Consider the following 15883-nt stretch of genomic DNA (forward strand, 5'->3'; position numbering starts at 1 on the left):
AAACAGACCCTATTAATGGGCTGTCAGGTTGTTCCCAATTGCTTCCAAATCCAAAAGCTGCTACAATGAATAACCTTGACATAAGTCATTTGGCATTTCTGGAAGTTCATCTGCAGAATACTCACCTGGGGGCAGAGTCGCAGGATCAAAGGTTATGCGCATGTGTCATTATGGCAGACGTAGCCTAATACTTTCATAGAAGCGGTAACAATTTCAAGCCCCCAGTAGCGGCAGCTAAGGCTCCCCAACCCCCTACAGCCTTACCAACTATTTACAGCACGGGCCAGTTCTAAAGGCCATTAGCCCCCGCACAGAAAACAATGAGAGGTCTCAGGGCACTGGTGTGGGCCAAATCCTCCTTCCATTCCTTCCCCTAGCTCCCAACTCCACCTGTCCCACAGTCACAGAGCAGTCAGGATCATAGGCTTGGTGGGCAGAAAGAGCTCTAAAGGTCCATCTCTGCCACTCCTGAGCTGAATGACCCTGGAGAGTCTGAACATCTAAGTTCCCGAAAGTTCAGTTTCCTCATCCATAAAGTGGACATACATACGTGCATCTTCCCATTCAATACTCCCCGCGCCAGAATGTAGGAAGGTTTAAGAGAGATAACTACAGTGCACGACCCCCGGGGATGTTTAGCACACGTTTGCAATGACCACATTCTAATTCACAATCCATCAAGAGGTAAGCACTCTTTTCAAGGCCAAATGAGGGATTGTGGCAATGCGAGACCTCACACTGTCATACGCCAGGCTGCCAGGAAAGGCCCTCTTCCATACCTGTGGGTCTGCTGACAGCCACTTATACAGGTAAGGGTCACAACGTGGGCAGGGGGAACAACTCAGATCTCCTTTCAGGAAAGAACTTGCTGCTCAGCTGCAAGGAAACTTCAGAATCCAAGCAGCTTGGGGCCAAGACGATGCTCTTCCCAAGCCTCTCCCAGGCAAGGGCTGTAAAGAGTTCAGAGGTACTGGGGACTAGATGTTTCGCCCAAAGCCTAACTCCTGTAATGGGCAACCTTTGCTTCAGAGCTTTCCCAGGGGGTTGGCTGAGACTGTGACAGACCTGCAACATGTTCTGAGGTTCTCCCTGTCCAATCCTGCCTCCCCCCACCCTTTATCGGTCACAGGCATTAACCCCCAATAAGCCCCTTGTATCCTTAACGCCGTGTCTACATCCCTCTTAAACTCATGCGGATAGACCGCCCGGTCAGGATCATCAAGAGAATTCTTAATCTTAACCAAACCCTCCTCATCTCCCTCATCAGACTTTCCTTTCTAACCAAGCCATCCTGCTCTCCACAAATCTTGGTGGAACCCGTGTCCATCAATGCTCGTTTACACCTGGCAGTTTCCCCATCTTGCATACTTTTTGCCTGCATCAATAACTTCAAATTCTCGACTTAATAAGACCAGGCACTTTGCCCAACTCTCCCCAGGCACTGTCCCAATTAATCCTTAGAACTGTGGCCTTATGGGGTAGGCAGGTACTCTTGTATTTAAGAGAGAACGAAAGAGAAAGGGCAGAGCCAGACCCAGGGAGAAGATCCGTCTCCAGGAGACTAAAGTCAAACAGTTGGTCCCAAGGTCAGTCAATGGCAGTCAATGGCAGGACAGCAGCTCACACCCAGATGCCTCCAGTGGCAGATATCATCATCATGTTCACCACACACCATATTGGTTCTTTTAAAATCTGGTTCCCAAACGAAACTACTCCAGGGAGCCTTCTCCAATCAACTGAAAACTGAAATCCACAAGTCCCTTGGAATCATACAGGCAAATTTTAATCTATATTAATCCACATTTCTTGACTCTTGGTTTTGAAATTGCTCTAATCGATTTCACACGGTCCGGTTTTGGCTCCCAATCTAAGCTGTAAACACCCCCAGGATCAGAAGCCCCCACTTCTATGACTTTTGTGTCTCCCACAGCACTCAGTGTGAGACTTCCCACAATAACAACCACACCAGGTTTGGGAGCTCCTGTGACATGTTGACAGAGCCCCTCTGGGCTTGGACGTGTTCCTTTTGTTTCTCCCAATATCACTGGAGTGTGGCAATTACTGGCTCAGAGAAAACCCACACTAATATGACTGCATTTCTGAAGGGCTGTAAATGCTCCGAACAAGATTCTCAAAGGAAACACTGAACGTATGCTCACCTTGAAAAGTCCCGGAAGGACACACACAGCCACATACCTGCATCCAGACAGCACATTGTGGAGAAGAGCTAGTCACAGTGTCCCAACAGGGCAACTGCAGGAAAAATACCTCCCCCTACCATCATTACACACACACACACACACACACTCACACACTCACTCACGTGTGACTGCCTCCCAACCACGGCAGCATTTCTGTCGGAGTTGCTTTTAAAAAACACAGAAAACATCATCTCCGGTCACTTCAGGAAACAAAGGAGAAAACAGTGACAAATGGAGGCATGACTTTCTCCTAGCTATTCTGTCTCCGGGGAACCTCAAACCAGTGCGCAACTACGAGAGCATGTTATGTCATGCTTGCTGGTACCACAGGGAGGCTTCATCTGAACCAGGGATGGAGTTACGCATTTCTCAATGTTACCAATATAACAACACATTCTAATCACAGCCTCGAGATAATAATCACGTAATTTCTACTTTGGGCATAAAGGCTATTATTAAATGCCTAGACTCAAATGGGAAGTCTCCTTTATAACTAAATTTACCATGTTTTTAAGATGTGGGTTTATTTGCTCTAAGCCTAATGCCAAACTGTAGCCGGTGTTTTTCAAGAAGGCTTCCAAAATTCAAGCGAGGGTTAAGTCGTAAGTCGAGAGAGGGCTCAAACAGCGCGACGTGAGTGAACTAAATTTAACAGACGGCAGAAGGGAACACTGTGTCCTGCGAAGAGGAAAACAATTCAAAGGGATTTCCAGTTTAGTTTGGCTACAGAAACCATGGTTTTAGAAAAGGCCACAAATTCAAAAGTGCTCCTGAGACAGCCAAATAACCCCAGGGATAAAGAAGCTGTTAAGTGTCATTTGCAGAGGAGAATTTGGGTATTTGGTTAACCAAATAGTATGGGAACCACACATTTCCTAAAAGGGAAAAAAAATATATCCTTGACTTCGAATTGAAAATTATAGTTCCGCGGAGAATTGACTACTAATTCTAGCCCAACCCATAGCAACAGCTGTTACCACTGCTTCACTGACTTGTAACCCATTCAGAAAACTGCCCCGCACCACGGATGCGGGTCTCACTCGTCTGCAGCCTTACCCAGGGTCCCCAGGTTGGGGCTGCGGTCAATGACCAGCCCAGCTGCCTGCAGTCTCTATGGCCTGACTTTTGCAATACTGGCTGCAAGGAGCAATTCGACGTGACAGAAAATAAAAACACCTTGATGGGTCCATAGTGACTCCCTTTCCAGCCCAGGTGTGACATCCCTGTAATTAGTCAGCAAGACACCCTGAGCTTTGTTAGACCTTAAAAACAAATCCATTTATCTGCCATAGAGGAGCTAGTCATACCACATGTTAAATTAAGGAAGGAGGGGAGCGAGGGGGTGGGGGGGGGCTTTCCACGTAAAGACAATTTGGCTAATAGATCACATATGTTCAGCTTTGTCTTCCTCTTGCCTATTTCTGGTTTTAAATTTTATTACCCTGGGGCATTTGCACCAAACAGAACCTTCTTCGTTGCTTAGGAATTAATCCGCCCCTGCTGTTTAGTCCTCATTTGAGTCATAATCCTCTGTTCGTGACATCACAATTAGCCACTTGTGGTGATGATTATAATGTCATGAACAAAGGATTATGACTTGGAGTTAGAAACAAAACAGCAGGAGCGCTGAGTGCGGGCAAAGCAGTTCCTCTTTTCAAATAACCATACCCAGGAATCAAGAATTGAAGGGTGGGAAAGGACGGCTGGACGGGGAACTCTCTAACTGGAAGAAACCCATGACTTGACAAGAAACTCTAAGAGAACTGAACCAGTAGCTTCTCCTGCTGATAAATACGGAACATGTACCAGCTACATGTGTCCTCCCAGCCCACTTTAAAAACAAACAAACAAACAAAAAACTGAGATTAACTAATACAATGAGCTCCTGTTAAGATCCTTCCCCCATACCCATTCTTGTCAACATTTAGCACATCTGCTTTCTAATTCTCTCATAGAATTTTTTCCTCAACTATTTGTGAGCAAGTTGCAAGCATCATGCCCCTCCCACTCCATGCTCTTCTGTGATTTTTTTAAAGATTTTATTTTTAAGTCATCTCTACACCCAACGTGGGGCTCGAACTTACAACCCCAAGATCAAAAGACACACACTCCAGCGACTGAGCCAGTGAGGCGCCCCATCCCTCCTTCAGCAAATTTCTTAAGAACAAGGACATTCTCTTACATAACTACAGTACAATAATCAAATTCAGAAAAGTTAGCATTGCTGTAATATGATCCAATTTACAGTCCATATTTGAATTTCACCAATTATGCCACTAATCTCTTTTATATCATTTGTTTTCCTTACTAGTTCACTTTTCAATAATCAAGAAAATGAAGCCAAACATCGTTTTTCAACTCTTCTCAATAGTTAACAAGCTTAGTAACCCCAAATTCAGGATTGAAAGAGTTTAAATCTGAAGAAAAATCATAACGGCTATCATTTATTTGGTGCTTACTAATGTTCTCTTACTCAGCATTTTACAGGAATTGTCTCAAACCTCATAGAAACTCCATGGGGCGTGAGTCCTTATAATCCACATTTCTTATAAGAGGAATGAAAAAGCATCTCCCGAGAACAAAGCATACATTGAAAAATAAGTCAAGGTGAAACAAACCACCCAGAGTTCTCCCTACGACAATGCTTCTCTAAAGAGCTGAATTCAAGCTGGTCCCAGCAAGCATTCTGACACGAATAGATTACTGAGATCCAGTCAACCTTCAGGACAAACTAGGAGCAGATCAATACTGCACTGTAAATGAAGACTGTAATTAAGAATGCACATTGCAGGGTCACGGCTGATTATAATGTTTCAGTATTTGATCATTACAGAATATTCCAATACATGCCTTGCCCCGTGAGCAAGTTCTATGGTTGGTTGTGCAGTGGGCAGTTTCTATGGCATTATTAACTGCCTATTTAACAGATCCAGGAATGCCATTTATTCTAAATACAGAGTGAAGGTTTTAAATGCCAGAAAAGAAGCTTTTCACAAGCTAAAAGCTTTTAGGATGGGATGGACCTTAAATCGCCTATTTCACAAAGACAGAAACGGCTCCAGGGAAGCTTGGACATTATTACATTTTTCTTTTTAGGAGAACATAAAGATGTAAGATTAACTCAACCTGACTCAAACCCAAAGCCGTTCATCTAAACTAGTTGTGGAAAGGAACAAAAATGCATGACCTAAAAGCCATGACCGCATTTGAAAATCATGATTTCTAAACCACTCTCATTTCCCATTAAATACATCCCATGCTGCACTTGACACATGCCATGTACAGATTTCCATCACCCAGCAAGTTATGCTGAACACACCAAACACCAGCTGGATGCCAAAAATTACTCTCTTGCACCCTGCATCCCTACTACCCCAGTCATCCCACCCAGCACCCTCTATGGGAACTTTAAGATTAGAAGTAGACATGGAAAAGTTTGTTCACCCATATATCCCATACGAGGGGCTGGTATCTCGCCCCGTTTTCACCCTTTTTTTCCCCTTTATTGCCTATTTTGGCTTTGGTTTTGTTTTTTGAAAGAAAGAATGAAAACCTTTCTTCAAAAGTGGCCAATGGGGCTCCTGGGTGGGTCAGTCGGTTGGGCGTCTGCCTCCTTGCTCAGCGGGGAGCCTGCCTCCCTCTCTGCCCCTCTCCCCTGCTCGTGCACTCTCTCTTGCTCTCTCTCAAATAAATAAATAAAATCTTTAAAAAAAAAAAAAAAGTGGCCAATGGATTACCCACCATATATTTTGCCTGTCCCACAGTGTTTATTATAAAGCTGAATAACTGCCAACTTTTAAAAATTGGGACATTCACCTAACAGTCCAGATCTCCAGCTTGAGACTTGACACTCAACTGGGACAAGAGTGTGGACACATCCACTCAAAGCACCACTGGTGGATCAGAGCACCAGCCACCCCCGAGGTGAGGACCTGTCACTCACTATATCCCTCCCAACGTACTTCAATCACCTCCACTCATTCCTAAGGTGACCTCATAATTAACGGTCTAAAATGGGACACTTCTGAGAGTGAAGGGGAGCACTGTGACTAATCGCGCTGGGACAAGCTGGTGTCAATGGGACATACAGTCACCCTGGTGGGGTTACCAACATTGGCTCCAGCTTCCAATCTCTGCAGCACGTTTGTCTTTGTTCTTTTCTAACCCAAATGCTTCGGTTTGCTGTGTTCATCAGTTTTGCTTTGGGAGTGAGAGGCTGGAAAATTTTAATGTCTAATTAGTAAATTGCTTAAGGGGACAACTGAAATTGAGAAAAAGTTCCAGGAGCAGGACAGTTGAGAAAAAGTGGGACAAGTTAAAGGGGGCAAAATGTCACGGATTTTACTTCTCCTGGGGAAAATCCTGAACTTCTCATCGAATTCCATTAAACTGTGCCAACCTCTGATCATCAGAGGCTTTAGTAGCTGGAATCTAATGAGACCTTGAGATCATACTGTTAAGGTTCTGAGAGTGCTCACCAGAGTCACTCTGGCCTGGCAGGTGGTAGGGGCCCTAAATTTCTAGTACCATTTAAAGAAAAACTACAAGTTCCTCTGAAACTGAGCAACTACTCAAAAACCTAGCAGGCATTCTGTCCTCCTGATGAGCTGTCAAGATCTCCTTTCATAATGAACCCAAGACACAGCTGGGCTCCTTGCCAAATGTGGTGGCCATTAGTTTGAAAACAGTTTGAAATCCTCAAGCTTTGGAGTCATATAATCAAAATCAATTAATGTACCATTTGGGACTCTATATACATTCATCCCTGAGGCTGCAAGCTTTCCAAACTATCCAGTTTGACTATGGCACAGTTCTTGCAATGTTTCTGTCTTTCCAATCACATCAAGCTAGCGTCTTCATGAATATCTCTCCTTCTCCTACTCATATAAATTTAACTTAGGGATGACTGTCTCACTTAAGAAAAAAACAAAAACAAAAACAAAATCATTCTTCCAGAAAAGTTTATGAGGAAGAAAAAAAAATGATCAACACAGAGATCCTTAATAAGGGTGGGCATTTAGAGGCATCCCAAATTTAGGGGTGGGAATACAATGAAAAAGAACATGCTGGGTGCTACCGTGGACATTTACTTTTAGAGAACAAAAAGAAAGTTTCAGTCCAACAGAAACTGGACGAGTTTGGGGGTTGTTTTTAATAGTTATCAAAATGGGATGTGGTTATAATGGGATTGCGAAAGAACTCAGATAATGCTGTTCTGGAAACGTGGAATGCCAAGCTAAGAAACCTGGATGCCAGGATAGAAATTCACTTTAGACTCTAAACTACTCAACATTTTATCATGGAGGTGGCCATCTTGTCTGGGATGCTCCAAGCTGGAGAGGTCAAATATTTGAAGACAGAGGGAAAAACTACAATGAAATTCACTTCTTTCCAATTAAAAAGGGAGATGAGAGGAGTGCCTGGGTGGCTCAGTCGGTTGAGCACCCAAATCTTGATTTCAGCTCAGGTCATGATCTCGGGGTCCTGGGATAGAGGTCCGGGTCAGGCTCCATACTCAGTGGGGAGTCTGCCTGCTTGAGATTCTCTCCCTCTGCCTCCGCCCCTCCCCCTGTTCTAGCTCTCTCAAATAAATCTTTTTCTTTTTCTTTTTTTTTTTTAATGGGAGATGATGGGCACCTGGGTGCCTCAGTTGGTTAAGCATCTGCCTTTGGCTCAGGTCGTGATCCCTGGGTCCTGGGATTGAGTCCCTCATCAGGCTCCTTGCTTAATGGAGAGCCTGCTTCTCCCTCTCCATCCCCCCCCCCCATGCTCTCTCTCACTATCTGTCTCTCTCTCAAATAAATAAAATCTTTCAAAAAAGAAAAAGGGGGGAATGAGAGAAAAAACCATCCGTCGTACCTGATGATTCCAATCCCACCTGGCTCCTCCTCCCTAGTCTTGAACACCCACTTCCTGTATTCAGACAACTTTATCTAAAATGACCAGACCACTATGCAGACCTTTTAAAACACATGTTGAGGATTTCTTCCCCGGGCCAAACATAAATATGTATCCCTTCCTTCAGTTTTTAAAATTCATCAGGCTACCCCTTCAGATATTCCATATCGTTTCTTCAGCTGCTGGTTTCAAGTGTCTTTCAAAGAGACAACCATTTTACCTTCATCCTTCATATGCCTTGGCATGGGGGAGGGCATCTGCACCCACGCCTCTGGCTTGCTCATGAGGCTGCGACGCGAAGCTGCTGAGGGGGGCCCTCATCCCTGCAACAGCCCCCTGCTTACTGCCTGGCCTGCACCCTGGGACCAATGATGATAAAGCATCCTAATCTACTCAACATCGAGACTGCTCGGGCTGTGCACACATGTTCTGCTTCCAAACGAGAGGTCAATACCTCTGCATATTGAACTTCCCAAAAAGATTTCATAAATTCTAATCCCTAAGAAAGATCTGTATGGAAGCTACCTTTCAAAACTCTACTAGTCGCTTCCCTCTCCCATCCCCAGGCCGCAGCCCATAAATCCAAACACTCTTTATTAATGACTCATGTTCCAGGTCTTCCACATCAAAGGGGGCTGCCAATTTTCAGCAATTGCTAACTTAAAAAACATACATATGAAATAAACAAGCCACTTTACCACTCTGGGACCCCACACATTAGCAATGTGGCTTATTCCAAATCAAATTAAGAGAGTTGAAAATGGAAAGTCAGTAAAATTTAGCTACCAAGGCATAGCTAGAAAAGAAACTTTTAGGCACATAACCAATGGGCAGATTTTAATCCCAGGCCTATATTCTAATGTTTTCCATCTCCATACATTATAATTATTAAGTAAATAGACATCTACCAAAAATTCACACTGATCCATTTGGATCTTGATCCAAGCTTCCAAATGGGTTGACTACAGTGTCCAAAACAATCTGGCCATGTGCTCCTCTGAGCACACTTATCTCTGTAGGGCTCATTTCCACACTTGTAAAATGGAGAGAATAAAAGAAACGACCTCCCAAGACTGCTCTAAATATTCAGTTGCATCAAGTGGGTACCAGGTATTACACAGAAACTGCCCTATACTTAAGCTCACGTAAGAGATAGTGATTGATATTAAATTAACCCAAAATTAACCTAAGCAAATTAATTTGAGGCTCACAGAACAGACTAATACTCCTCACTCAGGATTCTCAATCTAACTAACTATAGAATCAGATAAGAAAAAACTGCTGGTCTACGATCACACGGTTACCCAGTCTCTATTCTGTCTGGCCCCACTGCCCCCTGGGCAGGGGAAGGTCTAGAACAGCCCTCAGCTGAGAAATGGGAATTAGTAGATTAAACGACACAAAGATGACAGACCATGTGTGAACTATGCAATCCCCATGTACTCAAAAGATGTCTTCAGAAATGTCAAGGGAAATTGCATCATGAGTTAAAATACGTCAAGGCACCAAGACATCAGGCAATAAAAATTATTTGTGGACTTGTGTGTGTGTGTGTGTGTGTGTGTGTGTAACTATAAAATTCATCTGTTTACAACTATGCATTCAGAGAATGTACTGATTTCACAAACTTTACTAACTGCTAAATAAAGATTTCTGGATCTCCTGTCTTCAGTAATTCAAGATTCCTTTTTGAGTAATGAAAAACAAATAAAATTTAACCAATAAATTCTTAAGAAAATGATCAAACAAGTTTGCATCCATTTGCAAGAATGGTCTAAAAAACTGAGATCTAACCTCAAGGCAATGGTGAAATCATGACTATGCAACCAGTTACGGTGCATGCTACAATCATGAGGCTTGTAGGATTGATGAAAGCAATGTTCATCCATAGACCTGAGGAGATATTTAGGACTAAATGACACATGCAGCTACAAATTTTTTATTAAGGGAAATTTAAAATGTATGCAAAAGCAAGAGTACAGTGAACCCTTATGTACCCATTACCCAGCAGCTAAAAGTATTCAAAATGTGTGGTGAAACCCTGTTTCAGTTGAAACACCAGCCTTACCCTCATTTCTCCCCAGAATTATTTGGAAGCCAACAGTGGACACCACATCAATCATGATATTCTATCAAGCGGGTAAAAAGACAATATAAGACTGCCTATAAAACATACTGCTGTCTGGGCGCCTGGGTGGCTCCATCGGTGAAGCATCTGCCTTCAGCTCAGGTCATGATCTCAGGGTCCTGCGGTCGAGCCCCATGTGGGGCACGCTGCTCAGCCGGGAGTCTGCTTCTCCCTCTGTCCCTCCCTCCTGCTGGTGCTTTCTCTCTCTCAAGTAAATAAATAATATCTTAAAAAAAAAAAAAAGACATACTGCTGTAAAAGAAAAAAAAAAAGCAAAAAGTATACACCTACCATGAAAAATACATACTCAACGGTAACAGCAATACCTGTGGGCGATCAGACTATATATAGCTAAGTTTCTGGCTGATGTGCTTTTCATCAACTACTTCTGCAATGAACCAGACATATATTACTCACATTATAAAGACAAATGAAACTCATATTCATCCTGTCCTTAAGAATATGTTAGTACTAAAAATGAAACAATCTCCAGATTCATTTCCACTAATATCCACATTTACTGCCAAATCTTTTCTCTGTTTTCTAGATTTTCCTAAACTTTATCCATCTAGGCTAGTCTCCTCCCTCCCAAAAAATGATCCAAGCCAGCAATGTAAAGTTAATATAAGAGAAATTACACACACACACACACACACACGCACGCATGCACACGCAGAAGTCAAGTCCGTATAAAGAACATTGCTGGCTATACATCACGTGCCAGTTTTTACTAGAAAAGAAATCATTATTCAAAAAATGTTAAGAGTTGATGCAAATTTATAGGGCAACAGTGCTGAGTGACAGACATCTGTGGTTGGGTAATGCTAGGCTGTTTCTTGCTTTGTTGATTCAACAATCAGCACTGAATGTCTTCTGTTCTAATTTATTTTAACTTCTGCTTAATTAAATGCATAAAAGAACTAATGTGTTGGATTTGGGGATTTAAAATGACTTTCACCCAGCTGTTTTTAAATGCACTAGGAAATTTCTTGAATATAATTGTTCTTTTAGAGGCAAAAAAGCAGACTGTAACCATGACATTCACACAGAGGGGAATTATCACCTAGTGACACTAGCTGACAACTTCTAAACAGTTAATTCCCATTCAGAGTTTGAAAGACATTCCAGGACTTCTCCAGCTACCTCATAAGGTGCTATAAAAATTGCAAAAAGGAAAGGTCACGATAAAGTTATTTTAAATTCATTTTTAACCACAAGCAGGTGCTCAGTAACATTTGCTAAATAAACAGAATCCAGAAGTACATCAAACCTTTTGGGGGAATTAAGGGATCTTCTCCTCCTACCCCCACCCCCAATTTTTGGGAAAAAAAAAAAAATACAGTGTGGGATTCCAATTTGGCTTTAAATACATCAGGTAATAGTAAAATCCAAAAATGAGAGAGGGAGGAAATGGAGATCAGTATCCAGATCTTTCTACTCAAGTCGACATTTGCATGTCTATCTCAGAGATGCTCAATGGGTTTTTCTCATGCACAAAATCATGTTTCTTTTTCCTACTACATCTTTTTTTTTAAAGATTTATTTATTTATTTGAGAGAGAATATAGGAGCCAGTGGAAGGGTGAAGAGCAGAGAGAAAGGGAGACAAGCAGAATCCCCACTCAGGGCTCAATCCCAGGACCCTGAGATCACGACCTGAGCTGAAATCAAGAGTCAGAAGCTTAAGGAACTGAGCCATCCAGGCCGCCCCTCCTACTACATCTTAACCTAAGGAATTTACGTGCTACTTACTCCCAACCTCCCATCCAATCAAGTGTTGCTCAGAGTTCATATTTAAATAGAAGAACATGTAGGGATAGATTTTATAATCAGTCTGATGCTTCATGCCGAGTTCGCACTCAATAATAGCACCGAATTACAGTAACATCTATGATACAGTACCCTCAATTTGCAGACCAAAAGATCACAACGGGCTTCCTCCCAGTCCCACCTGCCACCTGCTCCTATGGCCCACCCCGACGTCGGTGATGCCAGGGCGTGCCACGATCCCTTCTCTGTCTGTGCTGCTATCTCCCGCAGGACTGATTTCTGTGGCAGTGGAGGACACAGGCCTCAAACACTAATGTGCATCCTACAGAAGAATGTGAAGATAAACCTGCACCATGTGGTTCCAACCAGGAAATTCCTTGCTTCAACGAAGAAAAAGGGAAAACATTCCATCATTCAACAATATACTGTAGGTCCCAGCGTCAACTAGTAAAATCGGCTATGGGAACTAGACATCAAACTGTAATTAACCATGGGGGTGAGTCTGTGAAGGGCAGAAGGAAAGACAGGCGCAGGCGCTATTAGCCACGGGCACGCAGCAGATTGGGGCGATGCTGTCATCGCTGTGGGCGGGCTCAACATTCCTTCTGGGCCCTTCCCACCGAGGCCAGCATCTCTGCAGGCCACACTCCAATCGGTCCTTCTGACCCAATTCTGGGTCTCAGTGAGCAACTCTATGCCACAAAAACCATCCATCAATCCCACAGGAAATGAAGCACTGAAAATCCATGAAATGAACACTCCTGCTGGTACTTTTTGTTCTGATTATACAAGCCTGGTCCCCTCTTAACCTAAAAAGCAAAATTTTATTTTTTTTTTTAATTTTTTTAAAGATTGTATTTATTTGAGAATGAGAGAGACAGAACAAGCAGTAGGGAGGGGCACAGGGAGAGAGAGGGAGAGAAGCAGGCTCCCTGATCAACAGGGAGTCCGACGTGGGGCTCGATCCCAGACCCAGAGATCATGACCTGAGCCAAAGGCAGATGCTTAATCGATCGAGACACCCTGGCACCCCTAAAAAATCAAAATTTTAAATAACCAATCCTAGGGAGTTGCCAGCAGCCTTCACTCAGGAGTACGCAGAAGAACACGTCAATAAAAAAGATGCAATGCACAGTATTAGTTTAAGCAGGGGACAAAACTATAATTATAAAGCATCTCTGTATTAACTAACGTTCAATGTAATAAGTGAGCCTAAAAAAAAAAACTAGGCCACCACTGATTTAATATACACCAAGTATTCTGTGAATTAGGTGTACCCAAAAAGCTTTATGTTGCAGCCCACTGTAATTTCAGATAAAGAGGAACCTATGTGGTGGAGGGAATCCTCCTAGGAAATGACAGCCTAGCGTAACATATCTTTAGTCTAAAATAATATCACCTCATGAAAACCCTGGGAAGTCACATTTGTTGTGATTTTACTCCAAGAGTTCATTAAACTTCAGGAAATTCTACAATCTTCAGCAGAGAGTAATACAAAGTAACCTTTAAAAAAAAAAAAGTGATAAAACCATAAAACCAATTAAAGCGCTATACATTCCCTCTAATACTTTTTGTAAAATTTGTATAATTTCTGATTTGACAAAAGGAATTCATTTCTTGTTTTCTATCCCCACCCCCTCCCCCCAACATGCTGCCAATTGCTTTCTACAAAAACGAGCCTGTCAAGGGTGTCTCGGTGGCTCAGCTGGTCAAGCCTCTGACTCTTGATTGTGGCTCAGGTTGTGATCTCAGAATCGTGAGATCGAGACCGCATCAGGCTCTGTGCTGGGCATGGAACCTGCTTGGGATTCTCTCTCCCTCTGACCCTCCCCACTCACCTCCCCCACCCCCGGGTCACACTCTCTCTCTCTCTCTAAAAAAGGCGGGGAGCCGTCAGTTTCTATTCTGAAGCTGTTAAAGAAAAGCAGGAAGAAGAATGGAACCTTTCAGAGGGCTATTTCCAAATAGCCACTTTGTAGCATAACACACCCACGCTCATTTTCCATCTCTGCACACCTTAATTGCACACTCACTGACAAATGTCCCTCTATCTACTTTGCTATGCTGTCTCCAATTTTTCATGCATTTAACTTTATCTGGTCCTCTCCCCTCCCAAAAAGAATAGCTGAGAATGCCCTGAGGAAGAGGGGTGTCCCAGAAATGTCTTAACATCCACTATAACACTACGACACCAAATACTTGGGCTCTCGATGTAGGAGATGAATGTTAACTAAATCATACTTGAAAGTCTGCGGAATTATGATTATTTTTTTTTCCTACGCAAGCTTTCTGCACGACACATGTGGATGAAAATGGTCCTGGCAGGGGTGGGCCAAACGGTAAGCATTTTAGGGTTGGCAGCCATATGCTTGTTGCCACCACCTAACTCTACCATGTTAGCAAGAAAATAGCCAAAGACAAAGTCAACAAACAGACATGGCTGTATTCCAATGAATCTTTTTTAATAAAAATACACGGTGGGCCACATGCTTGCTTACTGGACTATGGTGTGCCGTGCCCTGGTCTTGTGGCTGGAGTCTTAGAATCAGCAAAAATGAGGTTAAAAAGGAGTAGCCAGGCTGCCACTTATTAGCTGGATAACTCTGGGCAAGTCACTTCTTTGTTTTGGTTTCCTTGTTTGTAAAAGCAGAGCGCGCTACAGTCATGACAGGACCTACCTCATAGGATTGTTCTGTGGAGCACGTGACATTAATATAGGGAACACGCTTAGAACCGTAGCTGACACGTGTTAAGTAGCATACGTTGGCTATGAGCGTGATTTTTAATATGACTAATATCATTATCCAACAACCAGCACCAAATATTTATATTTTCATTTCTAGTATGCTTATGTCAAAAACGCCAGACTTTACAGGAAAAATCAGGAAGATATTTTCTCCCCATCTCTATGTCAATGCTTCTGCACCTTAGAAACAGAAATTTTTAGAGATCCGTAGAGGTTAAAAGGTTAAATCAAATACATTAACCTGTGCGATCCGAATTCAGCTTGTTGCGAACACTTTTAAGTTTTGAGCTCATTTGTGATTCTCTTAGGATTCGAGTTCTTCTGTTATGATCGGTGGTCTCAGGAGACCATTCTGCTATTGTTTTCAAGTCTATCCTGAAGTGATTAACGCTGGTTTAAGCCAAGAGCTGGGCTTAACATTTTCTTTAAAGATTTATTTATTTGAGAGAGAGCGAGGGAGAGATGGAGAGCAAGAGAAAAAGAGAGTGCACGCAGGGGGAGAGGCAGAGGGAAAGAATCTCCCCGACAGGGGGCTCAATCTCACGACCCAAGATCACGACCTGAGCCAAAATCAAGAGTCTGCTGCTCAACAGACTGAGCCACCCAGGCGCCCCACGGCGCAGCTTAAATTTTAAAAGAACCATTTAAATCACCCAATTCAATGAATGAGTAAAAAAAGGGGGGGCGGGAGGGAAAGACACTATCATTATATAATTTTTTTATTAAGTATCAGAGATAATATTAATTTGAAGTCATTCCTTCATTCCACGTACCATTCAACAGCATTTTCAATCAAAGGAAAAATCTAACATTAGGCTTTAAGTACCTTTTTTATCAGTGGTGAGGGAGCAAACGTGTCTGGAGGCACCCTTGGTGTCACAGGTAGGAGGGGGAGGGGGGTGGAGGCTAGTGGCATCAGGGATGCTGCTAAACATCCCACAGTGTACACGAGAGACCCCACAACAAAGCATCATCCAGTCCAAACCAGCAGCAGTGCTAAGGCTGTGCTGACTGCCTTAAACTTAAAAGAGAACCAGTAACTGGGAAACCACCAGCCAGCTACACGGTGTGTATCATTTGATCTCAGCTCCCAATGCCTCTGCAAGGCTGTTTTCCTCTGGGCGCACAGGCTCACCCAGGA

At 43.1% G+C, this 15883-nt stretch overlaps 1 protein-coding gene across 6 annotated transcripts in view; it reads right to left on the minus strand.

Moving 5' to 3' along the window:
- PTPRG (protein tyrosine phosphatase receptor type G) overlaps nucleotides 1-15883 on the minus strand; it is a 684348-nt gene that overhangs the window by 567112 nt on the left and 101353 nt on the right. The window contains exon 2 of one of the 6 annotated variants that reach the window (XM_087866887.1): nucleotides 10276-10453. The exons of the other annotated variants lie outside the window; for them this stretch is intronic. Within the exon in view, the coding sequence (XP_087723013.1) occupies nucleotides 10276-10303 (28 nt within the window). The 5' untranslated portion in view covers nucleotides 10304-10453. The remainder of the gene's footprint in view (nucleotides 1-10275; nucleotides 10454-15883) is intronic. 6 annotated transcript variants of the gene reach the window in all.

The sequence above is a fragment of the Ursus americanus genome, chromosome 14 (assembly GCF_024610735.1).
Source record: "Ursus americanus isolate L20-20 chromosome 14, mUrsAme1.1.p, whole genome shotgun sequence".
Taxonomy (NCBI): Eukaryota; Metazoa; Chordata; class Mammalia; order Carnivora; family Ursidae; genus Ursus; species Ursus americanus.